The sequence below is a fragment of the Oncorhynchus mykiss genome, chromosome 27 (genome assembly GCF_057628025.1).
Source record: "Oncorhynchus mykiss isolate SJ-2025 chromosome 27, ASM5762802v1, whole genome shotgun sequence".
Classification (NCBI taxonomy): Eukaryota; Metazoa; Chordata; class Actinopteri; order Salmoniformes; family Salmonidae; genus Oncorhynchus; species Oncorhynchus mykiss.
Window position 1 is genome coordinate 22014824 of NC_143048.1, and position 27332 is coordinate 22042155.

A 27332-nucleotide genomic window follows, 5' to 3' on the forward strand; every position below is an offset into this window, starting at 1 on the left:
TTATCCATAAGAATGTTCCATTGACAAAAATTTACAAAAACATATCTGATCCGGAGGGGAGATTTATTTTGATAACTGGGTCAACCAATTACTATCTTAAACATATACGCCCCTAACACAGATACTCCTGCATTCATGTAAAAAATGATAACCCTGTTCAATGAGCATTGTGTTTCCTTTGGCGTGGTGGCCAGAGATTTTAATTGTACCCTTAACCCAACCCTAGACAAATCTTCTCAAGTCCCCACCACAAATCCTAGATCTGCAAAGATGTTGAACTCTCTTACTAAAGAGATGGGATTGATATATATCTGGAGAGAGACTAATAGCTCATCTATGGACTATACATACTACTCTAATGTCCATAACACCAACTCCCGTATAGATCACATTTTTATCCCAAAGAGTTCCATAAATTCAGCAACGTGTACAATCGGACCCATAGCACTTTCTGATCACGCCTTTGTCCACCTCCGCTTTGACCTCTGCAAAAACATCCTGAGGTCAAAGAGCTGGAAATTCAACACCTCCATGTTATCAAACGAAGCGTTCCATACATTGGTAACTACATGGATAGACAACTACACACAAGACAACAAAGATTCTCCTGTTTTTCCGGCCACAATTTGGGACGCTGCTAAAGCCACACTAAGAGGTCATCTAATTGCATATGCTTCCTCTAAGAAAAAAACAATGGAAGCACACAAGCTAGATCTCGAGAGGGAGCTGGAATGCTTTGAAAAAGTACATAAACAATCCCCAGACAGCACCTCCTGGAGTCAACTTAAAGCAGCCAAACCAAACTGAATTTGGACTACACTCAGGAGATATATTTTTTTTCTTTACTAAACAGAAATACCATGAGTATAGCAATAGGCCTAGTAGATTGCTTGCTTACCAATTAAAAAAAGAGCAGTCAGAGCGTAAAATCATGGCTATCCGAACAGCAGAGGACGAGGTCACAAAAAGAAACATTTAACTTTATGATTTTTACTGCAAACTATATACCTATAAGAAAAAACACACAGAGGCAGAACTCCACTCCTTCCTAAAGGGAATCTCGCTAAATAAAGTATCAGAGACCTACCAAGAAGATCTCAACTCCCCCTTCACTCATGAGGAGATCCTGGAGGCAATTACCTCCATGCCACCTAATAAGTCCCCAGGCCCAGATGGATTCCCCAGAGAGTTCTACAAAGCTTTTTGGCCCCAGCTCAGCCCTATCTTCATGCCAATGCTGGAGGATTTTTCCCAGACTCAATGCACACAGCTCGCATTACAGTGTTGCTCAAAAAAGACAAGGACCCTCTATCCTGCTCGTCCTTCTGGCCCATAAGCTTGTTGGATTTCGACTACAAAATAATTACCAAATTGCTCGCCAAAAGACTAAACACTCTTCTTCCCAAAATAATAAAAGCGGACCAAACTGGATTTATTAGAGACAGATACTCTTCTGATAACATTCACCGTCTTTTTGATATTATTGATCAAATAAACGCACAGAAGACCCCTGTCCTGCTGGCTTCACTGGATGCTGAGAAGGTGTTCCACACCCCTGTCCTGCTGGATGCTGAGAAGGTGTTCCACACCCCTGTCCTGCTGGATGCTGAGAAGGTGTTCCACACCCCTGTCCTGCTGGCTTCACTGGATGATGAGAAGGTGTTCCACACCCCTGTCCTGCTGGCTTCACTGGATGCTGAGAAGGTGTTCCACACCCCTGTCCTGCTGGCTTCACTGGATGCTGAGAAGGTGTTCCACACCCCTGTCCTGCTGGCTTCACTGGATGCTGAGAAGGGGTTTGACAGGATGGAGTGGAGCTTTCTGTTTTCAGTCTTAGAAAAGTTTAATATGGGCCCAATTTTTTTTTAAATGGATCAAATCACTATACTCTCATCCAAATGCCATGGTGACTACTAACGGACTGAACTCTGACAGATTCCCTCTGGAACGGGGCACAAGAAAAGGGGGCTCGCTGTCCCCCCTGCTCTACTTGTTGGGGGCGGAGCCTCTGGCAGAGTTGATAAGGAGCAATCCAAGTATTATGGGTGTTTCTGCAGGCGGCCTGCAGCTCTCTCACAGTTTCCTTTTTCAAAACAACTAACCAAAGCATCACCAAATGTATATGGGACAATAAAAACCCAGGATCAAGTTCTCCACTCTATCGAAACCTGAATCTAAAAATGTGGTCTTGCCCTTCCCTCCCTTCAATTGTACTACTGGTCTGCCCAAATCCGCAACATGCTAACATGGATCACAAACAGACAAGAGTCAACGTGGATTCAGATAGAAGCCCAATCCTGTGGTTCATTACCCCAAAGCTCAATTATATTCATTAATAACTTTAGTGAAGTGGGCAACATAGCCAAAACCTTTGTGATTTACAGCACCCTACTAGCGTGGAGGGACTGTAAGAAATACCTGGGCATTTCCTCCCAAATAAGTAGGCAACCCAGACTTGCCAAAAGCCCTGAGGGATGCCAACTTTAATCTTTGGCATACTCTACGAATCAGCACCTTTTCAGACTTATTTCATCAGTAAACCACTACACTGAAATCCTTTCAAGAGCTCTGCAGTGAATTCAATGTGCCAAGATCCCATTTAAAAAAACATCTTTAAATTAGACATGTAATTTCCTCATTTACCTTCCAAGAGGAGGTTTAGAACTCAGTTGAATGAAGTTGAAACCCTTCTTGTCACAGCACAATCCATTAAAGGCAAAATATCTTATATCTATAGACTCCTTTCTGAGAAAGGAGGCTCCTCCTTTACTCCTTTGAAAATAATCTGGGAAAAGAACCTTGGTCTGACTATCAGTGATGAGTTATGGGCGGAGGTTTGCGACAGGGTATACTGCTCCTCTACTAATGTAAAAATGAAAGAATCTAATTACACATTTTGTACACATTTTATTACACTCCTTTGAGACTCCATAGAATGAAAAGAGACATGTCTCCTAACTGTATAAGATGTACCTCTGAAAGTGGAACCTATATGCATGTATTTTGGAGCTGTAGAGAGCTGTATTGCCAGATTCTGGCAATCTATACATACTGCTGCACAGAAAATACTAGATGTACAGTTTGATATGACCCCGTGTATCTATCTTCTTAATGCCCAGCAGGACTTTGTTCTTGATCCTGACAGAGAAAATTTGCTTATGACTATTACATACTTTGCTAAGAAATGTATTCTTCTATTGTGGAACTCTAATACCTCTCCTACATTTAAAATGTGGATTGACCAGATTGGTGACTTTCTCCCTCTTCAAAACCTCACTTATGACCTCCACAAGAGACAGTCCAAGTATGATAGACTCTGGTCTCCACTACTCAACTATATTTCAAATTGGACAGAGTGTATGGGGTGATTAGGGAAATTAGAAGATATATGTTGTGTAAGGTGCTGTAAAATCTAAAAACGAATAATTTGCTCGTCGTCTCAGCGAAGGAAGGAGACGTGTTCGGTCTCCTAGAGATGAACGTGCTTTGGTACGAAAAGTTAAAATCAATCCCAGAACAACAGAAAAGGACCTTGTGAAGATGCTGGAGGAAACAGGTACATAAGTATCTATATCCACAGTAAAACAAGTCCTATATCGACATAACCTGAAAGGCCGCTCAGCAAGGAAGAAGCCACTGCTCCAAAACCGCCATAAAAAAGACAGACTATGGTTTGCAACTGCACATGGGGACAAAGATCGTACTTTCGGGAGAAATGTCCTCTAGTCGGATGAAACAAAAATAGAACTGTTTGGCAATAATAACCATCGTTATGTTTGGAGGAAAAAGGGGGAGGCTTGCAAGCCAAAGAACACCATCCCAACCATCAAGCACGGGGGAGGCAGCATCAGTCAGGAAGTTAAAGCTTGGTTGCAAATGGGTCTTCCAAATCAAATCAAATCCAATTTAATTGTCACATACACATACAGCAGATGTTAATGCGAGTGTAGCGAAATGCTTGTGCTTCTAGTTCCGACAATGCAGTAATAACCAACGAGTATGTTACGGTGCGTGAATGAGGACCCAAAAGCGAATTAACTTAAACAGAGCTTCTTTAATTACCAAACATAGGTAGGCTCAGACGGACCGGCAGATTCCGACAGGACAAGACAAGGTTACAGCAAACATGACGACAGTCTGGTTCAGGCATGAAACACAACAAACAAGAATCCGACAAAGACAGGAGCAGAAACAGAGAGAGATATAGGGACCTAATCAGAGGGAAAAAGGGAACAGGTGGGAAAAGGGGTGACAAGGTGGTTAGGAGGAGACAAGGCACAGCTGGGGGAAAGAGGGGGAGAAAAGGTAACCTAACAACGACCAGCAGAGGGAGACAGGGTGAAGGGAAAGGACAGAGACAAGACACAACATGACAGTACATGACAGTACCCCCCCACTCACCGAGCGCCTCCTGGCGCACTCGAGGAGGAAACCTGGCGGCAACGGAGGAAATCCTCGATCAGCGCACGGTCCAGCACGTCCCGAGAGGGAACCCAACTCCTCTCCTCAGGACCGTACCCCTCCCAATCTACGAGGTACTGGTGACCACGGCCCCGAGGACGCATGTCCAAAATTCTACGGACCCTGTAGATGGGTGCGCCCTCGACAAGGATGGGGGGGGGGGGGGGGAAGACGAGCGGGGGCGCGAAGGACGGGCTTGATGCAGGAGACATGGAAGACCGGGTGGACGCGACGAAGGTATCGCGGAAGAAGAAGTCGAACTGCGACAGGATTAATGACCCGAGAAATACGGAACGGACCAATGAACCGCGGGGTCAACTTGCGAGAAGCCATCTTAAGGGGAAGGTTCTGAGTGGAGAGCCAAACTCTCTGACCGCGACAATATCTAGGACTCTTAGTTCTACGCTTATTAGCAGCCCTCACAGTCTGCGTCCTATAACGGCAAAGTGCAGACCTGACCCTCTTCCAGGTGCGCTCGCAACGTTGGACAAAAGCCTGAGCGGAGGGGACGCTGGACTCGGCGAACTGAGATGAGAACAGCGGAGGCTGGTACCCGAGGCTACTCTGAAAAGGAGATAGCCCGGTCGCAGACGAAGGAAGCGAGTTGTGGGCGTATTCTGCCCAGGGGAGCTGTTCTGACCAAGACGCAGGGTTGCGAAAAGAAAGACTGCGTAAGATGCGACCAATAGTCTGATTGGCCCGTTCTGCTTGACCGTTAGACTGGGGGTGAAAGCCGGAAGAGAGACTGACGGAAGCCCCAATCAAACGGCAAAACTCCCTCCAAAATTGAGACGTGAATTGCGGACCTCTGTCCGAAACGACGTCTGACGGAAGGCCATGAATTCTGAAAACATTCTCGATGATGATTTGTGCCGTCTCTTTAGCAGAAGGAAGCTTAGCAAGGGGAATGAAATGAGCCGCCTTAGAGAACCTATCGACAACCGTAAGAATAACAGTCTTCCCCGCTGACGAAGGCAGTCCGGTGACAAAATCTAAGGCGATGTGAGACCACGGTCGAGAGGGAATAGGAAGCGGCCTGAGACGGCCGGCAGGAGGAGAGTTACCGGACTTAGTCTGCGCGCAGACCGAACAAGCAGCCACGAAACGACGCGTGTCATGCTCCCGGGTGGGCCACCAAAAACGCTGGCGAATGGAAGCAAGCGTACCCCGAACGCCAGGGTGGCCGGCTAACTTGGCAGAGTGAGCCCACTGAAGAACGGCCAGACGAGTAGGAACGGGAACGAAAAGAAGGTTCCTAGGACAAGCGCGCGGCGACGGAGTGTGAGTGAGCGCTTGCTTTACCTGCCTCTCAATTCCCCAGACAGTCAACCCGACAACACGCCCCTCAGGGAGAATCCCCTCGGGGTCAGTGGAGGCTACTGAAGAACTGAAGAGACGAGACAAAGCATCAGGCTTGGTGTTCTTAGAGCCCGGACGATAAGAAATCACGAACTCGAAACGAGCGAAAAACAGCGCCCAACGCGCCTGACGCGCATTAAGTCGTTTGGCAGAACGGATGTACTCAAGGTTCCTATGGTCAGTCCAAACGACAAAAGGAACGGTCGCCCCCTCCAACCACTGTCGCCATTCGCCTAGGGCTAACCGGATGGCGAGCAGTTCGCGGTTACCCACATCATAGTTACGTTCCGACGGCGACAGGCGATGAGAAAAATACGCGCATGGGTGGACCTTGTCGTCAGAGAGGGAGCGCTGAGAAAGAATGGCTCCCACGCCCACCTCTGACGCGTCAACCTCGACAACGAACTGTCTAGAGACGTCAGGTGTAACAAGGATAGGAGCGGATGTAAAACGATTCTTGAGGAGATCAAAAGCTCCCTGGGCGGAAACGGACCACTTAAAGCACGTCTTGACAGAAGTAAGGGCTGTGAGAGGAGCTGCCACCTGACCGAAATTACGGATGAAACGACGATAGAAGTTTGCGAAGCCGAGAAAGCGCTGCAGCTCGACGCGTGACTTAGGGACGGGCCAATCAATGACAGCTTGGACCTTAGCGGGATCCATCTTAATGCCTTCAGCGGAAATAACAGAACCGAGAAATGTGACGGAGGAGGCATGAAAAGTGCACTTCTCAGCCTTCACAAAAAGACAATTCTCTAAAAGGCGCTGGAGGACACGTCGAACGTGCTGAACATGAATCTGGAGTGACGGTGAAAAAATCAGGATATCGTCAAGGTAAACGAAAACAAAGATGTTCAGCATGTCTCTCAGGACATCATTGACTAATGCCTGAAAGACAGCTGGAGCGTTAGCGAGGCCGAAAGGAAGAACCCGGTATTCAAAGTGCCCTAACGGAGTGTTAAACGCCGTCTTCCACTCGTCCCCCTCCCTGATGCGCACGAGATGGTAAGCGTTACGAAGGTCCAACTTAGTGAAAAACCTGGCTCCCTGCAGGATCTCGAAGGCTGAAGACATAAGAGGAAGCGGATAACGATTCTTCACTGTTATGTCATTCAGCCCTCGATAATCTATGCAGGGGCGCAGAGACCCGTCCTTCTTCTTGACAAAAAAAACCCCCGCTCCGGCGGGAGAGGAGGAGGGGACTATGGTACCGGCGTCAAGAGCTACAGACAAATAATCTTCGAGAGCCTTACGTTCGGGAGCCGACAGAGAGTATAGTCTACCCCGGGGGGGGGGTGGTTCCCGGAAGGAGATCAATACTACAATCATACGACCGGTGTGGAGGAAGAGAGGTGGCCCTGGACCGACTGAACACCGTGCGCAGATCGTGATATTCCTCCGGCACCCCTGTCAAATCACCAGGCTCCTCCTGTGAAGAAGAGACAGAGGAAACAGGAGGGATAGCAGACATTAAACATTTCACATGACAAGAGACGTTCCAGGAGAGGATAGAATTACTAGACCAATTAATGGAAGGATTATGACAAACTAGCCAGGGATGGCCCAAAACAACAGGTGTAAAAGGTGAACGAAAAATTAAAAAAGAAATGGTTTCACTATGATTACCAGAAACAGTGAGGGTTAAAGGTAGCGTCTCACGCTGAATCCTGGGGAGAGGACTACCATCCAGGGCGAACAAGGCCGTGGGCTCCTTTAACTGTCTGAGAGGAATGTCATGTTCCCGAGCCCAGGTCTCGTCCATAAAACAGCCCTCCGCCCCAGAGTCTATTAAGGCACTGCAGGAAGCTGACGAACCGGTCCAGCGTAGATGGACCGACAAGGTAGTACAGGATCTTGAAGGAGAGACAGGAGTAGTAGCGCTCACCAGTAGCCCTCCGCTTACTGACGAGCTCTGGCCTTTTACTGGACATGAAGTGACAAAATGACCAGCGGAACCGCAATAGAGACAGAGGCGGTTGGTGATTCTCCGTTCCCTCTCCTTAGTCGAGATGCGGATACCTCCCAGCTGCATGGGCTCAGCACCCGAGCCGGCAGAGGAAGATGGTAGTGATGCGGAGAGGGGGGCAACGGAGAACGCGAGCTCCTTTCCACGAGCTCGGTGACGAAGATCAACCCGTCGCTCAATGCGAATAGCGAGTTCAATCAAGGAATCCACGCTGGAAGGAACCTCCCGGGAGAGAATCTCATCCTTTACTTCTGCGCGGAGACCCTCCAGAAAACGAGCGAGCAAAGCCGGCTCGTTCCAGCCACTGGAGGCAGCAAGAGTGCGAAACTCAATAGAGTAGTCTGTTATGGATCGATTATCTTGACATAGGGAAGACAGGGCCCTGGAAGCCTCCTCCCCAAAAACAGATCGATCAAAAACCCGTATCATCTCCTCCTTAAAGTCCTGATACTGGTTAGTACACTCAGCCCTTGCCTCCCAGATTGCCGTGCCCCACTCACGAGCCCGTCCAATAAGGAGAGATATGACGTAGGCGACACGAGCAGTGCTCCTGGAGTAAGTGTTGGGCTGGAGAGTAAACACAATATCACACTGGGTGAGGAACGAGCGGCATTCAGTGGGCTCCCCAGAGTAACACGGCGGGTTATTGATTCTGGGCTCCGGAGATTCGAAAGCCCTGGAAGTGGCCGGTGGATCGAGGCGGAGATGGTGAACCTGTTCTGTGAGGTTGGAGACTTGGGTGGCCAGGGTCTCAACGGCATGTCGAGCAGCAGACACTTCCTGCTCGTGTCTGCCTAGCATCGCTCCCTGGATCCCGACGGCTGAGTGGAGAGGATCCAAAGTCGCTGGGTCCATTCTTGGTCGGATTCTTCTGTTACGGTGCGTGAATGAGGACCCAAAAGCGAATTAACTTAAACAGAGCTTCTTTAATTACCAAACATAGGTAGGCTCAGACGGACCGGCAGATTCCGACAGGACAAGACAAGGTTACAGCAAACATGACGACAGTCTGGTTCAGGCATGAAACACAACAAACAAGAATCCGACAAAGACAGGAGCAGAAACAGAGAGAGATATAGGGACCTAATCAGAGGGAAAAAGGGAACAGGTGGGAAAAGGGGTGACGAGGTGGTTAGGAGGAGACAAGGCACAGCTGGGGGAAAGAGGGGGAGAAAAGGTAACCTAACAACGACCAGCAGAGGGAGACAGGGTGAAGGGAAAGGACAGAGACAAGACACAACATGACAGTACATGACAGAGTAATCTAACCTAACAATTCCAAAACTACTACTTTATACACACAAGTGTAAAGGGATAAAGAATATGTACATAAATATACGAATGAGTGATGGTACAGAACAGCATAGGCAAGATGCAGTAGATAGTGTCGAGTACAGTATATACATATGAGATGAGTAATGTAGGGTATGTAAACAAAGTGGCATAGTTTAAAGTGGCTAGTGATACATATTTTACATAAAGATGCAGTAGATAATAGAGTACAGTATATACATATGAGATGAGTAATGTAGGGTATGTAAACATTATATTAAGTAGCATTGTTTAAAGTGGCTAGTGATATATTTTACATCAATTTCCATCAATTCCTATTATTAAAGTGGCTGGAGTTGAGTCAGTGTGTTGGCAGCAGCCACTCAATGTTAGTGGTGGCTGTTTAACAGTCTGATGGCCTTGAGATAGAAGCTGTTTTTCAGTCTCTCGGTGCCTGCTTTGATGCACCTGTCTGACCTCGCCTTCTGGATGATAGCGGGATGAACACGCAGTGGCTCGGGTGGTTGTTGTCCTTGATGATCTTTATGGCCTTCCTGTGACATCGGGTGGTGTAGGTGTCCTGGAGGGCAGGTAGTTTGCCCCCGGTGATGCGTTGTGCTGACCTCACTACCCTCTGGCGAGCCTTACGGTTGTGGGCGGAGCAGTTGCCGTACCAGGCGGTGATACAGCCCGACAAGAGGCTCTCGATTGTGCATCTGTAGAAGTTTGTGAGTGCTTTTGGTGACCAGCCGAACATCTTCAGCCTCCTGAGGTTGAAGAGGCGCTGCTGGCCTTCTTCACGACGCTGTCTGTGTGGGAGGACCAATTCAGTTTGTCCGTGATGTGTACGCCGAGGAACTTAAAACTTACTACCCTCTCCACTACTGTCCCATCGATGTGGATAGGGGGGTGCTCCCTCTGCTGTTTCCTGAAGTCCACAATCATCTCCTTTGTTTTGTTGACGTTGAGTGTGAGGTTATTTTCCTGACACCACACTCCGAGGGCCCTCACCTCCTCCCTAATAATCAAGCATACCACTGTAGTGTCGTCCGCAAACTTGATGATTGAGTTGGAGGCGTGCGTGGCCACGCAGTCGTGGGTGAACAGGGAGTACAGGAGAGGGCTCAGAACGCACCCTTGTGGGGCCCCAGTGTTGAGGATCAGCGGGGTGGAGATGTTGTTACCTACCCTCACCACCTGGGGGCGGCCCGTCAGGAAGTCCAGTACCCAGTTGCACAGGGCAGGGTCGAGACCCAGGGTCTCGAGCTTAATGACGAGTTTGGAGGTGGACAATGACCCCAAGCATACTTCCAAAGCTTAAGGACAACAAAGGACAACAAAGTCTAGGTATTGGAGTGGCCATCACAAAGCCCTGACCTCAATCCTATAGAAAATTTGTTGGCAGAACTGAAAAAGTGTGTGCAAGCAATGAGGCCTACAAACCTGACTCAGTTACCCCAGCTCTGTCAAGAGGAATGGGACAAAATTCACCCAACTTATTGTGGGAAGCTTGTGGAAGGCTACCCGAAACATTTGACCCAAGTTAAACAATTTAAAGGCAATCTTAACAAATACTAATTGAGTGTATGTAAACTTCTGACCCACTGGGTAGGTGATGAAAGAAATAAATGCTGAAATAAATAATTCTCTCTACTATTATTCAGACATTTCACATTCTTAAAATAAAGTGGTGATCCTAACTGACCTAAAAACAGGGAATTTTGTGAAAAACTGAGTTTAAATGTATTTGGTTAAGGTGTCTGTAAACTTCCGACTTCAACTATGTGTCCGTAAATACTCCAGCCAGCTGGTCTGCACGTGGTTTGAGGACGCGGCTTGAGATGCCACCTGGTGAGGGTTAACACGCTTAGATTACTTACTCATGTCGGCCACGGAGAACGAGTGCTCGTAAGCGTCGGGGGCCGCGTAGGTGGCCTGATGTTTTCTTTGCTCAATTAGTGTCAAATTTGGTTCACAACAATGTAATGGCTTATTTGCAAGGTGTGGCTTATTTGATCGAATAGAGATTTTGTAATGCTTAAGTTGTTACAAGTGTACTGATATGACAACCCGGCAACTTTGAGAAAAAACACTTTATATCGGATATGTGCCTGTTGTTCACATGCATACAGTGCCTTAAAGTATTCACCCCCCTTGGCATTTTTCCTATTTTGCTGCATTACAACCTGTAATTTAAATGGATTTTTATTTGGATTTCATGTAATAGACATACACAAAATAGTCCAAATTTAAAAAAAGGAAAAGTGGTGCGTGCACATGTATTCACCCGCTTTGCCATGAAGACCCTAAATAAGCTCGGGTGCAACCAATTACCTTCAGCAGTCACATAATTAATTAAATAAAGTCCACCTGTGTGCAATCTAAATGTCACATGATCTCAGTATATATACACACCTGTTTTGAAAGGCCCCAGATTCTGCAACACCACTATGCAAGGGGCACTACCAAGCATGCGGCACCATGAAGACCAAGGAGCTCTCCAAACAGGTCAGGGACAAGGTTGTGGAGAAGTAAAGATCAGGGTTGTGTTATAAAAAAATATCAGAAACTTTGAACATTCCATGGAGCACCATTAAATCCAAAAATGGAAAGACTATTGCACCACAACAAACCTGCCAAGAGAGGGCCGCCCACCAAAACTCATGGACCAGGCAAGGAGGGCATTAATCAGAGAGGCAACAAAGTGACCAAAGATAACCCTGAAGGAGCTGAAAAGCTCCACAGTGGAGATTGGAATATCTGTCCATAGGACCACTTTAAGCTGTACACTCCATAAAGCTGGGCTTTACGGAAGAGTGGCCAGAAAAAGCCATTGCTTAAAGAAAAAAATAAGCAAACATGTTTGGTGTTCGCCAAAAGGCATGTGGGAGACTCCCCAAACATATGGAAGAAGGTACTCTGGTCAGATAAGACAACAATTTTGCTTTATGGCCATCAAGGAAAACACTATGTCTGGCACAAACCCAACACCTCTCAGTACCCCAAGAACACCATCCCCACAGTGAAGCATGGTGGTGGCAGCATCATGCTGTGTGGATGTTTTTCATCAGGAGGGACTGGGAAACTGGTCAGAATTGAAGGAATGATGGATGAAATTCTTGAGGGAAACCTGTTTCAGTCTTCCAGAGATTTGAGACTGGGAAGGAGATTCACCTTCCAGCAGGACAATGACCCTAAGCATACTGCTAAAGCAACACACATTTAAATGTCTTGGAATGGCCTAGTCAAAGCTCAGACCTCAATCCAAATTGAGAATCTGTGGTATGACTTAAAGATTGCTGTACACCAGCAGGAACCCATCCAACTTGAAGGAGCTGGAGCAGTTTTGCCTTGAAGAATGAGCAACAATCCCAGTGGCTAGATGTGCCAAGTTTATAGAGACATATCCCAAGAGACTTGCAGCTGTAATTGCTGCAATAGGTATTGACTTTGGGCAATCAAGTTACATTTTTTTGTCTTATTTCTTGTTTGTTTAACAATAAAACATATTTTGCATCTTCAAAGTGGTAGGCATGTTGTATAAATCAAATGATACAAATCCCCCCAAAATGTATTTTAATTCCAGTTTGTAAAGGCAACAAAATAGTAAAAATGCCAAGGGGGGTGAATACTAGCCGCTGTATCTGCCCTCTCATTGGCGAGAATGGTCTCACCTGATTTTGACACCTCCCGACTGCCTTCGATTTTTGAAGACATTTAGTTCCATTGTTAGAGCGGCCACATGAGTATATGGTCAACATAATCGATAATCTGTGTGCAAGGCAAACGCAGCGTTCCATTGGAAATGAATGTATTTCAGGTGTACCAAAACACAATTACGCGGTCGGTCTGATCGAGGCATCACCCTCGGAGTTTCGACAGCAACACTTGACAACGTTGGGCTCTCCGAGCGAGTTGGTAAAGGAAGGGGCCTGGTTTGGGATCATAGCGATAGATAGAGGACTCATCTTTATATCTGTGCCATTGTAGTGTCTGTGTCCGCATCGGCAGCGCCATTGCGTCTAAAGCCCATTGGAATCCCCACCCAGTTGACTACTTTGATTACTTTAAAATGGAGGAAGCATGGTGGAAGCCCTCAATGGTGCTGCCCATGCCAAAACGGACTTTTGGCCTTTAGAGGCCTCTATCATTCTCTACGTTTGGGATTCACCAGTTATTTGTGTGCAGTACATCTTCACAGACTCCACCACACCACAGCATTGTAAGTATATTTCATTTGTAATGGTTAAAGCTTTTTGTTGTAATTGTTAACTTGTAAAAACATAGCATTAGAATTTAATTTATCAGAAAGTCAACTGAAAATCTATGAAATACAACATTGCATAATTTAGATTTTGTTTTATGATTTAAAACAGCAAACGTTCAAATATTTTGGCCCTATTTAGAGTAATCTTCTGTGCTATTTGAATGGAATGCACTTCCTATTATTGCAATAACGATTCGATTTTCATTTTAACCAATGTTATTAACTTTTGCTCCAATTCTGTGTTTAATTTACATGTGACTTTTGATTCTGAGATCTAAAATGTTTCTTGACATTACTAAAATTATTTGAAATATTGCAATAACAATATCAGGGTCTAGCAGAATGAACACTTTGGCTGTTCCAACAGACAGGTGGAAAGGCTGGTATCTTTCCCTATGGCACCAAACACCAAAGGACCAAAGTTTGCCTGGTTGGACCCATCAAGACTTTACTGTAATTCCTAGGAACTAGTGATACACCTTTAGTTACCATCCTGTTTATTTTTATCCTGATCAGTCTTTGTTCATTTCTAGCATACCCATACCATGATGCAGTCACCACCATGCTTGAAAATAAGGAGGCAGTTACTCAGTGATGTGTTGTGTTTGCCACAAACATAGGTTTTGCATTTAGGCCAAAAAGGGTATTCCTTTTTTTTTTTTCAATATTACTTTAGTGCCTTATTGCATATGCACAGGATGTATGTTTTAGAATTGTTTTATTCTGTATATTTGTATTTAGATCTTTATTGTGGAGTCACTACAATGTTGTTTATCTATCCTCATTTTTCTCCCATCACAGACATTGAACTCTATAACTGTTTTTAAATCACCAATAGCCTCATGGTGACACCCTTGAGCATTTTCCCTTCCTGTCCGGCAGCTTCGTTCAGAAGGACAACTGTATATTTGATGTGGTTTAATACATCATCCAAAGCATATTTATTAACTTCACCATGCTTAAAGAGATATTCAATGTCTGATTTATTATTGTTACCCGTCTACCAAGCAGGTAGGGATGGTGTACCTAATAAACTGACCCGTGAGTGGATTTTATTATTCATTTGTAAAGATCAAGATCAAGTATTTTGTGAAGATCAATGACAAATCACAATAAAATATATTTCAATCCCACTTTGTAACAGAAACAAAATGAAGAAATAAAAAGGCGGTGAATACTAACTATAACTAATTTCCCATGCAGTGTGTAAAATTTGTATTTTTCCCAGTGCATATACTGTAAAGATACAGTAAGGAAACCAATAGCAGTCCGGGTGGTCAATCTGGTTCATTCTGTATCTAATCCAGGCACTGTCAGATTGTGTGAAGGACCTTCTCTGTCCATTGCAGAATGAGGCCATTGACCTGGTCGCGGGTATAGATGCAATGGGATTCATCCACGGTAAACAACTACATAGGAAAACATACAATCTCAACCAATATGCTCATGTGTTGTTGCTGAAGTGTGGCTGCATGTGATTTACTGCATACTAATTTTATTTCACATCCAGCAAGCTCCACTGAAAGGGCAGTAAACCTAACCACTCTGAATTATACTTAATTTAGGGGTAGTTCACATTTAGGTCCTGCCACAATGACACGCTTTAAGAGTAAAATATCACACCATGCAACACAAAACAAAAGCCTTGCAAAATCAATCATACTATGTGTGAAAGGGATCTGTATGGCTTGATCTACGTGGAATGCTGCTGTCTCTTCAATCAGGTTTATAAGTCTTCTGAGAGAAAATATTGATTGGTGAAATAAACGCACAATCTCATCAATACAACAACAGTCTATCTGTGCTGTTTCTAAGATGTCATTTTTGTCTTGGTGGTTTTCAGGATCGTCACAACCCTTGGAAAGGGCTTTCTGGCTATCTGCAAAGCAGGACACGTACAGTGCCTTGCGAAAGTATTCGGCCCCCTTGAACTTTGCGACCTTTTGCCACATTTCAGGCTTCAAACATAAAGATATAAAACTGTATTTTTTTGTGAAGAATCAACAAGTGGGACACAATCATGAAGTGGAACGACATTTATTGGATATTTCAAACTTTTTTAACAAATCAAAAACTGAAAAATTGGGCGTGCAAAATTATTCAGCCCCCTTAAGTTAATACTTTGTAGCGCCACCTTTTGCTGCGATTACAGCTGTAAGTCGCTTGGGGTATGTCTCTATCAGTTTTGCACATCGAGAGACTGACATTTTTTCCCATTCCTCCTTGCAAAACAGCTCGAGCTCAGTGAGGTTGGATGGAGAGCATTTGTGAACAGCAGTTTTCAGTTCTTTCCACAGATTCTCGATTGGATTCAGGTCTGGACTTTGACTTGGCCATTCTAACACCTGGATATGTTTATTTTTGAACCATTCCATTGTAGATTTTGCTTTATGTTTTGGATCATTGTCTTGTTGGAAGACAAATCTCCGTCCCAGTCTCAGGTCTTTTGCAGACTCCGTCAGGTTTTCTTCCAGAATGGTCCTGTATTTGGCTCCATCCATCTTCCCATCAATTTTAACCATCTTCCCTGTCCCTGCTGAAGAAAAGCAGGCCCAAACCATGATGCTGCCACCACCATGTTTGACAGTGGGGATGGTGTGTTCAGCTGTGTTGCTTTTACGCCAAACATAGCGTTTTGCATTGTTGCCAAAAAGTTCAATTTTGGTTTCATCTGACCAGAGCACCTTCTTCCACATGTTTGGTGTGTCTCCCAGGTGGCTTGTGGCAAACTTTAAACAACACTTTTTATGGATATCTTTAAGAAATGGCTTTCTTCTTGCCAGGGGCGGAATAATTTTGCACGCCCAATTTTTCAGTTTTTGATTTGTTAAAAAAGTTTGAAATATCCAATAAATGTCGTTCCACTTCATGATTGTGTCCCACTTGTTGTTGATTCTTCACAAAAAAAATACAGTTTTATATCTTTATGTTTGAAGCCTGAAATGTGGCAAAAGGTCGCAAAGTTCAAGGGGGCCAAATACTTTCGCAAGGCACTGTACATACAAATCCAGAGCCAAGAGTACAGGGACTACTCAGGCAGAGAGAAGATGGAGGTTCACCTGTATGTGTTAAGGCCATCACACTGACACAATTGCTTTCCTTGGTGAATAAGTCACCAGAGTCTATGGCCAATGAAGGGACATCACTCATCTAAGGTTTCAAGAGTCCTGCCTTGTTTGTAGAATCCAGAGGTGAAGGATAAAGAGACAGACTCATTAACATGAATGTAGCAAGACAACATACAGTGTGATAGACAAGCTCAATGAACCCACAAGCTAAGAGGCAGTATGGCCTGTTTTGGCTCTCACTGTTTGTATTTGTTTCAATGAATGCAAGCATGGCCTCATTTCCTCTGACATAATCTAGTGTTGGTGCAGGAATCAAGGACCCTAGTCTGTAGCAAAGAACACCTTTTGTATTTAAGTAAACATTTCCCCTTCAAGGAGATTCTCTGAATGTGTTTTGTCCTGTAACTCAGTAGGACTGCTGGTGTGCATCACATTGAGTTAAGAGTTTGAATATAAATACAGTGGACATCCCAAATAGCACCCTATTCTGTTATTTTGACCAGTGCCCATAGAGCAAGTAATGCACTATGTAGGGAATAGGGTACCATTTGAGAAACAACCACAGCCACTAGTTGGTCTCTCTCTGTGCTGCAGGGCTCCAGGTGCTGATAGTGGACCAGTGGATAGAGACCGGAGGAACCATGAAGGCTGCTATCAAACTGGTGGAGCGGCAGGGAGCGACTGTTGTAGGTCACATGCCAGACAATGTCTCATTGTAGGTAGGCTAGATTTGATTTAATCTGTTGTATCACTGAAAAGTGCTAAAAATATATACTTTAATCACAACTGTATACTGTAAAGTTTTCTATCTGAATTATTATCAAGTAAAAGTAATGCATATTTGCAGGTGTTGATGCTGTGCCAATTGAGAACAGCGAGGGAGGGAAGTGGATCAAGGAGAAATACAAGCTCTCACTGCATCCCGGAGGAACTACAGATTCAAATTGACCAACAATATTTTGACTCCTTCCAAGAGCTTCGCCAGTTAAATGCTCAAACTCAATGTCATGCAGTTCCGAGCGGGTAGGCAATCTAACTGTGCTGACAAGAACTCTGTTACTCTAGTATGGTGCTTTATCCAAAAAGTCACTAAGATCATGAATTGCCTTGGAGTGGTGAATGCATTCCATTATTTTGGCTTATATACAAGCACATTGTATATATAGTACCTAGTGAAAGTGTAAACAAATTCAATATAAAAATAGATTAGCTTTTTTTCCCTGTAGATCCACATATTCAAATTGAAAGAAATTACAGCTGTGTATCATTTTGAATAATATTCGACCAACTTTGTACAACTCTTAGGCATGGGCACAACGAGTGACCTAAGCGACTGAGCGTAGCATGATTGTTGGTGCCAGGCGGGCCGGTTCCAGTATCTCAGAAACGACTGCCTCTTGGGCTTTTTGTGCACAACAGTGTCTAGACTTTACCGATAATGGCGCGAAAAAATTTATTAAAAAAACTCCAGTCGATAGCGACAGTCCTGTGTGCGAAAACAGCTTGTTGATGAGAGAGGCCGAAGAAGAAACTACAGGTTTGTGGTGGCAGCATCATATTATGGGTATGCTTGTCACCAGCAGGGACTGGGGATAGGATGAAAAAAAAAAATTATGGAGCACAGCCCAGGTAAAAAGTTATAGGAAATCCCACCTCTTCTGAAAACCTAAATTCAAAAACAATGACCCAAATTGTAATTCCAAAGATGCATGGCTTTCCAATGAGGTGTTGAGTGTTCCTAAATAGTCCAGTCTCTATCCTGACTTAAATCTGCTTAAAAAAAAACAAGACAATGTTTGAATATTGCTGTCTATCAATGATTCCCAACCACATTTACTGAGCTTGAGCAATTTTAACAAAAACAATGGATATACAGTATGATGCCCTAAGAGTTGTGCAAGGTTGATAGAATTATTAAAAATGATTCGTAGCTGCCGAAGGTGCTTCCATCAAGAATTAACTCTGGGGTGTGAAGACATACAGCATGCAATCAATGCATCCTCTTGTTTTATTTCTTAGTAATTTAATATATATATATTTTCAAAGTGAATATATATATATATTTTCATATATATATATTCAAAGTTTGAAGACTGTACAAGGGGTGTGTAGACTTTCACTATTGACTGTATGTATAATTGTTTTATATTAAGAGGCCCTGGCTAATATGACAAACAGTTATTAAACATAATTTAATAACAGATTAGTGATTCATCCTATATAGAACTTTCAATAATAACTTAGAATGATTTGTTTTATAATTATAAAGTCTAATTACCAGTAAACAGTTGTTTGATTTGATGCAGAGCAGAGCAGTGATTGTGAAGCTTACATGTATTTTGAGCTAAGTGTAGTAATTTTTGATATACAGTATCTTTATAGAGCTAAAACTTGCACCTGCAATTAAACATTAGAAAAATTACTTAAATAATCTTTGTCTAAAAGGAAAACTAGACAAATGTATGCACTTTTCACTCTGATTATGGTATTCAACTAGAGGGATAATATAAGATCAGTCATTCAAATATCGCACACCATTAAAAATCAATCATTCTCAGTTACATTATTGTATCTATCTAGCGTAGACGTGGTACATCTGAATAATACACATCTCTCATACTGTATGAATGCAGTTGTGCTGTTAAAAATAGGACTATGTAATCATACTCCTTAGCTAGCATAAAGTAACATCCCAGGAAGGAGTCATAAGTTTTAATCTATGCAATGGTTACAAATTGTGCAAAAAACATGTCGCATGGAAACAACACTAAACAAAACAACGCTGTAAAAAATCTAACAGGCCTAATGGCGGAGTGTCTTAAAAATATCCATATTGGGTATTTGAAGACATCCATGATTGTCCATACTCCATGGCTATTAAAGCAGTACCTCGATCACAATTTCTGTCAGAACTCAAGAACTGGAATAGTACAGTGAATAGTACAGGAGTACAATGAACCAGAGGAAATTCTATCCGAAACTCTGGATAGGCATAAATGAGCCAAACACCACAGGAATCCACATCCAACCAAGAAGCTGTTCTTTCCGGGCCAGCAGAAATTAAAATCAAATGTCTGTGAAGGCAAAAGTCTCTGTCCTGCCTCACTGCAAATTCCATGTCTCTGGGAGTGGTCATGGGTTCTCAGTTTCTCTTCTGAGGAAATTATGCTTTTTGCTTTGGTACCTTTTTACTGTAGTAGTCATGTGTTTGTCTTCATTGACAACAGGTTGACTGTTTCTTCTTTGTTGTTGCATACAGGCTGTTTGAATTACTGTTAATTTCTGAAACAAACAAGAAACTTGCATGAAAAAAGGCTTGTGTGTTTCTTATGTTACTCATACAAGGGTCTGTCTGTAACCTAGTTAGGGTTAACGTGGCAAGAGAAATTATGTTATTCGTATCACATAATGCATGGTGCCATATTTTAACAGTGCACAGCTGTGCACTCACTGATAACGTCCCCAATGTGTCTTGATCCACTCTTCTCTATCTCTGCCAGAACGTTGACCTCAAATGCCAATGGTGCAACACGGAAGAAAAACGCTCTCACATTTTCCCCTACAACAAGAACAGGAGGGGAAAAAACATGAAGTCACCTTTCTTCCTCAGATGTTTAGACAATTAGTTAACACAAATTATAATACTGTCTTACAAACAAGTAGGCTGCATCCTGTCTTATTGCTACCAGTCTCAACATTGATCTGATGTATTAGCCCACCAACCAGTCAATGATGACAAGGCCCAGTACTCTGCTTTGATTTCCTCAGCCAATTTGATGGCTTCCTGTTCAATCTGAGAGTACTGAGCAGGAGACTGAGAAAATAACAGAGAGAAGAGGGAAACACAATGGATATACAAAACATTATTATTATTATTATAATAATATACAGTATTCCATTAATTTTTTGTATCCAGTATATAGTCTGAACTTCGACTTCTGGAAGTTGACATGAGCGGAGAAAACGGATCAATTGTGCCTCTGCAGATTGTATATAAAAAGAGTGAACACATACACTCAGGTCTTTCTTTGTGCCCACCAGGAAAAGCTGGACATTGGTAGGATCATTCTCCTTCAAGGCATCTTCAAGCCACTGCCTGTGGATAAACATAGCGACATTCAAATATGTTAAATGGAATTTACAGAGCACACGTGCAGCCGAAATGTGTATTCATACTCATGTCAGTTGAATCTAATGTATTTTACCTTGCATGGCCCAAAGATGCCACATCATTTACATCAAACACAATAATAATTGCTGGAAAACAGAATTCACTTCATTAGTAAACTCAAACCTCATCAAATCTGTCCCTAAGAACATGGCAACACGTTTTAGGTCGTAATGAATTATATGGAAACATAAAAACTGTTCAAAGAGAACGTTTCCTTACTCTGAGCTCCCCTGTAGTATGTGGAGGCAATACACTTGAACCTCTCCTGCCCCGCAGTGTCCCATCTGTAGAGGAGAGAGATATTGGTGAGTGAAGGGAAACAGATTAGCTCTGGGGATTATTACTGTAGAATACACCAGTAGATTGAGACTCACAACTGTAAACTGAAAGGTACCCCCAACACTTCAAACCGCTCCATCTCAAAGTCAACACCAATGGTTGCCTTGTAGTTCTTGTCAAATGCATCCTTGCAAAATCTAAAAAGCGTAAATGATTAGAAAAATCCGATAATCTGTACTTGCAAACAACCTATAAAAAAACACATTCCAGTTTGGTGTATGCACTGCATTCCATCTGGTTATTAATTCACCAAAACGGCCCAGTTGACTGATACTGCAATCAAGTACTACGCATGAGGAATATCCAAACTTTGCTTACCTATTAATCAGACAGGTTTTTCCCACAGCCAGGTCACCAACCACTATGACCTTAGCTATTTTAAACCTACTGGTTTAAAATCAGAGGTGCCACAGATAGAGAGACAATCAAAGATCACAATGAGACAACATACCACCCTCATCCCCATAATGCCATAAGGGAACTAACTATCTGTATATCTTGAACATGAAAAGGCTTTGTGGCCTACCCACCCTACTGTGCCAGTGCGTTGCTCCTGGCAGGCAGTCTTCACTTTGAAGTTGAACTCATCTTTAGTTTGCACAGCAGCCTTCTTACTGTAACACTAGATTACAACATAATGAACACAGCTTTATGAGATTGGTGGCCTAAGCAGCCTAGAGGGCAAAGGAACTAGGTTTGCAAGCCCAGACAGGGTAACACATTCAAATGACTGTTTGACTGCTAGCATGTACTGCATGATGCTTACCTGAGGAAGCTGGGCAATGACGTGGTCTCTTCGAACAGGAGGCAGCACACTCATTGATGGCACTCGGACAGACATTAGGCCAAGATAACAATCATCAAAGGGACCTACAGGGTACAGAATGAATAAGTGGAGGGGGGAGAGAGAGAGAAACTTAGGTTTTGTCGGTGCCTAATTTGTCAATCGGGAGGTGCCGGAACAAAAAAGTGAAAGTGAGAGCGGGTGACTTCGGGAGCTCCAGAAAATCATCTTTATAATAAAGCATTGCATGCATATCATCGCATTTGCATAGTGGTCTAGACTAGAGCAGTAGAGTAGAGGTGTTTGCAGATGTGTGTCCGGGAAAAATGTGGCCTTTTATAAACGCATTTCATGCAATTTTATGTCATTTTACATGACAGGAGCTGAATATTTTTTAATACCACACAAATGATTGAAATTTCAGGCTACTTTGACACTGACAAACTGAGAATGTAAGATCCTTAAACTTGACCTCATCTTGAATCCACCAATAGACTAGACCTAGGTGTGTGGAGGAGACACACATATTGTACAATATGAGGGGGAAATTATAGTCCTAAAAAAGCTTTCCAGTTTCACTGACTCACCCAACAATGCGCAGCTCACTCACCGGCGATGGCCGATGCGCTCATGCCAAAAGCCTCTCTCTCTCGTTTTAGTTTGGAAAAACAATGCTGTTTGCTGTTAGGCCTATTTAGAAGTTGATCAAATATTTTCTTAGCCTACAGATATGTAATTTTGTTTCAGCAGGAGCTATTTGCTTTCCAACCTGTTGTCATGTCTTTGGCTATGCCGGATTAAGTGATTTGATATGCTATTCTATAAAATCCTCTCTCTGTAATTAAAATTACCTGATTGAGCTAATCATGTCAATGTAAGTAACTAGAAAGTTGGGGCACCACGAAATAATATTTATAGAGCAGTTATCTTCCGAATAAACTCTTAAAGACCTAGTAATATTTTACATCAATAGCAGTCAATATTAATCGTCACCTTATTTCAGTCTCATCTGAAAGTTGTAAATTCTTGGTTATCTTCACGAACCCTGGCTAACAAGTTGAATCAGCAATACAAAATTGGGTTTAATTATTTATTTACTAAATACCTAACTAATCACACAGAATTACATATACACAGAATTAATCATACCTTGATTACAAATTACGTCATAAAGGAAAACGTCCCTAGCGGGCGGAACAGATATGACAGCTGGTTACACAAAGAAAAGGGGGCTGGATTTGAGTGAAAGAGCAGGAAGACTGAGGAACAACGGGAGAAGTGATGTCTCTATCGTAAATACAGTATCTTATGCATTCTAAATTATTGCCCATTTGGAAAAGGAAAATGCAATAAATATTTACTCTGAGCTGCGCTTCGGTAGGTTGGTGGTAGATGGAAGGCCGTGTTGCCCAACAGAGTCCTTTGAAGAATGTTTCTGCTGGTAAATTGGATATGTTGTAGTAATGTCGTTGTGTGGTAGACGGGCTACTCTGTCTGTTCTTTCCTAGCCCACGTTTGCAGCTGCTGTTGCTAACTCAACGGCTAGGAGGTATCACTTCTGTAGTGAATAAGAGTTCAACATTCATACCATTTGCAAACAAAAGCTCACGCTGAGGTTGGGTTCGTTCTGAACCATTCTGACATCGGACCGTCGTCCTCACATTCTCGGAACAGGAGGTTACATTTCCGTCAAGGCTTTATATAGTGGAGGGAGAAGGGTGTGTTTGAAAAGTTTTATAACTCATGTCTCTTCACAGGGGCGGGCCACTGATTAAGCAGAGCCCTAACCTTATGAAAACCCAAATCTCTCATTTGGAAGCTAAAATTACATTTAATCTTTTCACCAATAATTTTATATTCAAACATTTAAATTGAACAACAATTCCATGTGAATCCGATAACTACAATATGCAGACTTTCCACTGTAGAGTTTATGTCATCCTATCATTGATGAGAATGTCTCAGATGACAACCGAACTGACATCATATTCATTAATAAGTACCAGTGCATATGTTCAACTGGTCGGATTACCAGAATATGGTTCATTTCCCCCCCACCTTCTAATTTTCCCAGAATCTCTATGTTAACCAAAGGATTTTCAAATGTCACATCAGTAGGGTAGAGAGGAAAGAGGGGGAGAGGCATTTATGACTGTCATAAACCTACCCCCAGGCCAACGTCATGACAATGCGCTATCCAACAATTCTATACTGAACAGAAATATAAATGCAACATGCAACAATTTCACAGATTTTACTGAATTACAGGTCATATAAGGAAATTAGTAAATTTAAATATAATCATTAGGCCCTAATCTATGGATTTTATATGACTGGGCAGGGGTGCAGCCATGGGTGGACATAGGCTGGGCCTGGCTCCCAAGTGGATGGACCTATCAGAATTAGTTTCCCCCAACAAACAGGATTTATTACAGACAGAAATACTCCTCCGTTTCCTCAGCTGTCTGGGTGGGTGGTCTCAGACGATCCCGCAGGTGGAGAAGCCGGATGTGGAGGTCCTGGGCTGGTGTGGTTATTTTAATTGTATTGTACCTTTACTTAACTAGGCAAATCAGTTAATAAGAACAAATTCTTATTTACAATGATGGCCTATCCCGGTCAAACCCTAACCCAGAAGACACTGGGCCAATTGTGCGCCGCCCTATGGGACTCCTAATCACGGCCGGTTGTGATAAATCCTGGAATCGAACCAGGGTCTGCATCTCAGGCACTGAGATGCAGTGCCTTAGACCGCTGCGCCACTCGGAAGCCCCGAGTATACGTGGTCTGCGGTTGTGAGGCCAGTTGGATGTACTGCAAAATTCCCTATAATGACATTATGGTAGAGAAGTTAACATTCAATTCTCTGGTAACAGCTCTGGTGGACATTCCTGCTGTTAGCAGGACAATTGCATGCTCCCTCAAAACTTGAGACTTCTGTGGCATGGTGCTGTATGACAAAACTGCACATTTTAGAGTGGCCTTTTATTGTCCCCAGCACCTGGGTAATGAGCATGCTGTTTTATCCACTTCTTGATATGCCACACATGTCAGGTGGCTGGATTATCTTGGCAAAGGAGAAATGTTCACTAACAGGGATGAAAAACAAATGTGTGCACAACATTTGAGATAAATAATATTTTTGGCATATGGAAAATGTCTGGGATCTTTTATTTCAGCTCATGAAACATGGGACCAACACCTTACATGTTGCGTTTATATTTTTGCTCAGTATTTTAAATATTGCAAATGCATGCTGTTCACTGACAGATTTGCCACGCATTCCCGACTGTAGGCAATGTCTTGTGATTGGACTACACACAATCCACAGCTAGGCTATAAAAAATAAAAAAAGCTATTGATCCTCTTGGCTATTATAGACCTACTCCTGGTGTAGTATTCTGAATTATTTAAAGTATTTCTCAACATACGGCAGTAATTCTATAATGTTGGCAAATGTATTTCAATTTATCTGGTGTGCTGCAGCACCACCAGCGCCCTTCCTTCCCATAGATATGATTCTTCAAGGAAATAAATGATGAAGCACCCTTCCCATAGCTATGATTCTATAAGGAAATAAATGATGAAGTACAACTCTGGAGAGATGGTTGCAGGCTCATGTCTATCAGAGTGCCTGTAGCCTCTCTCACAACACAGCAACTGCAAAGAGTTGGTCTCTGGGCTACAATGTTGAGCAAATCATAAACCCGGAATGGCCCAACCCAAATAAAATGTTAGAATATCAGGCGTGGGGTGAAAACCTACGTTTTCACATTAGGCTACGTTTTTTAGGGCGCTATGATAATTACAGAGGCGGCAACACGAATTAACTCTAATCGCTTTTATTCGAATTTAAACATTGCAAACAGTGAAAATTACGTTTCATGCCACGAGATTACCGGATCATGGCAAATAGGTTCCGGAACGAAACAGTCAAAAACTGAGAGGTTCCGGCTCATGTTATGGCTCAAATGAAGCACTGGGTTTTGTTAACATGACAATTATGAGCAAGAGTAGCCTATGCAACCTGTGGGATTACGCACCACTACACGATTACAATTGACTGATTACAATTTTACGCTACTGCTACTCTCTGTTCATTATATATGCATAGTCACTTTAACCATATCTACATGTACATACTACCTCAATCAGCCTGACTAACCGGTGTCTGTATGTAGCCTCGCTACTGTTATTATTATTTTACTTACCTATTGTTCACCTAATACCTTTTTTGCACTATGGGTTAGAGCCTGTAAATAAGCATTTCACTGTAAAGTCTACCTACACCTGTTGTCTCCGGCGCACGTGACAAATAAACGTTGATTTGATTAGCCTATGAGTCAGTAGCCAGTAACTCGTCTGTTCTGGAGATGATCCACTAATCTCTATTTTAATCATATTGTTCTGTGCACAAAGAAAATGAATTACTGCAAACTGTTTACAATTATATAGCTAATTCATACTAAACCGATAATAGATTGTAAAAAAGTATTGTTGCTCTTTATAATTGTAATCATGCTTAATCATAATTCACATGATAAGAAGCAACTCTAGTCTCTTCAAGAACCAAAACATGTGGACACATTGAAACATGATCTCCCAAAATGGTTTAATAAAAACCGAAGTTGTCTACAAAGGAAAAATAAAAGCTACTAGAGAACAGAGTCCATGCTGGGATGTCACTAGAGCTACATACCTTGGAACGGGACAGGATAGCGTTTTTTCGTCACGCGTAACGTTAAACCTTCAGTCAATAAAGAAAAGCTTAGACTTTTAGTTTGGTTTCAAGATTTGAGGTTTTACATAAATTAATCCGAATCTTTCCAAAAAAAGCTCACCGTATTCGTTCACACCAAATAAACCAGACCTTCGGAAGTGAGTGGGAAATAACGTAGTCTGCAAATTATTTAGGTGTTTAGGCGGACCTCTTACTCAGCTCCAGGTTCCCATTGGAATTTGGGAAATAAAGTCTTTGCGAGTCGACTCCCCCTGGCGGCAGATATCATTGGACACAAAGTAGCCCAAACACACATTTAATTTCTAATTTGTTGTCATTATACAAAATCTTGTAGGCTACAATGCAACATTATAGTAATCGGCGTCATATTCTGGTGATAGAACGCTGGGTTTTCTGTCCTTTGATATTTACTACAGGCCCATGTTGCCTTGCCACTTTTTCTATTTCTTTGATAATCGACACTTCCTGTCTCATGGATACATGGTGTCGGGTGTCTTACCAGTAGTAGCCAATGGAAAATTACAATTAGGCAGGGTTTTGACTCCACATCTGGCAAAATACAGAATGTTTTGTTGCTTCTTTCCTGGAGGTGGTATAATCGTTTTGCATATGCACCAGCATCAATAATCTCTTTAGTTTACACAAAACAGCTCTAGAGGGCGGCATAGATCCATTAAATATTTTATCTTTACGCAATTGGACGATGATTTAAAACAGTTTAACAATGTTTTCCTTCCTTAACTAAGGGTCTTTATTTGTTCAACAGATCATGAGGATGCGTTCAACAAACAACAGGCTTTTAAAGAGCTTTAATGAGGCACATCAAATCAAATTATTAAAATCCGAGATGTCATCTTCGAGTCAAGCAATTGCTTTATAATTTATATGTTAAGGTATATTTTAC

The 27332-nt window shown here is 42.9% G+C and overlaps 2 protein-coding genes across 10 annotated transcripts; one reads left to right on the plus strand and one right to left on the minus strand.

The window, feature by feature from the left end:
• The first annotated feature begins 14280 nt into the window (after nt 1–14280).
• zgc:174895 lies at nt 14281–17547 on the plus strand. Its single transcript, XM_090223462.1, is given in 7 exon segments — nt 14281–14301; nt 14591–14730; nt 15166–15220; nt 16316–16400; nt 16985–17083; nt 17241–17301; nt 17303–17547. Coding segments are annotated over 7 exon segments (579 nt in total). The 3' UTR covers nt 17421–17547.
• An 814-nt stretch (nt 17548–18361) lies between these two features.
• rab34a (ras-related protein Rab-34) lies at nt 18362–26900 on the minus strand. Of its 9 annotated transcripts, none has more exons than XM_090223587.1 (13): nt 26529–26583; nt 26387–26434; nt 23049–23125; nt 21670–21773; nt 21434–21525; nt 21222–21290; nt 20939–21040; nt 20784–20848; nt 20599–20650; nt 20408–20489; nt 20117–20207; nt 19845–19952; nt 18362–19675 (listed from the first exon to the last, which is right to left on the minus strand). In XM_090223587.1, the coding sequence occupies exons 4-13, from the start codon at nt 21742–21744 to the stop codon at nt 19608–19610; spliced, it is 804 nt and encodes a 267-aa protein (XP_090079713.1). In that variant the 5' UTR covers nt 21745–21773; nt 23049–23125; nt 26387–26434; nt 26529–26583; the 3' UTR covers nt 18362–19607. The 9 variants fall into 9 exon arrangements, with proteins under 9 accessions (XP_090079713.1, XP_090079712.1, XP_036821302.2 ...); XM_090223586.1 differs by lacking the exon at nt 23049–23125 and adding an exon at nt 23276–23382; XM_036965407.2 differs by lacking the exon at nt 23049–23125 and having other exon boundaries at nt 21222–21287; nt 26529–26638.
• Between the last annotated feature and the right edge of the window lie 432 nt (nt 26901–27332).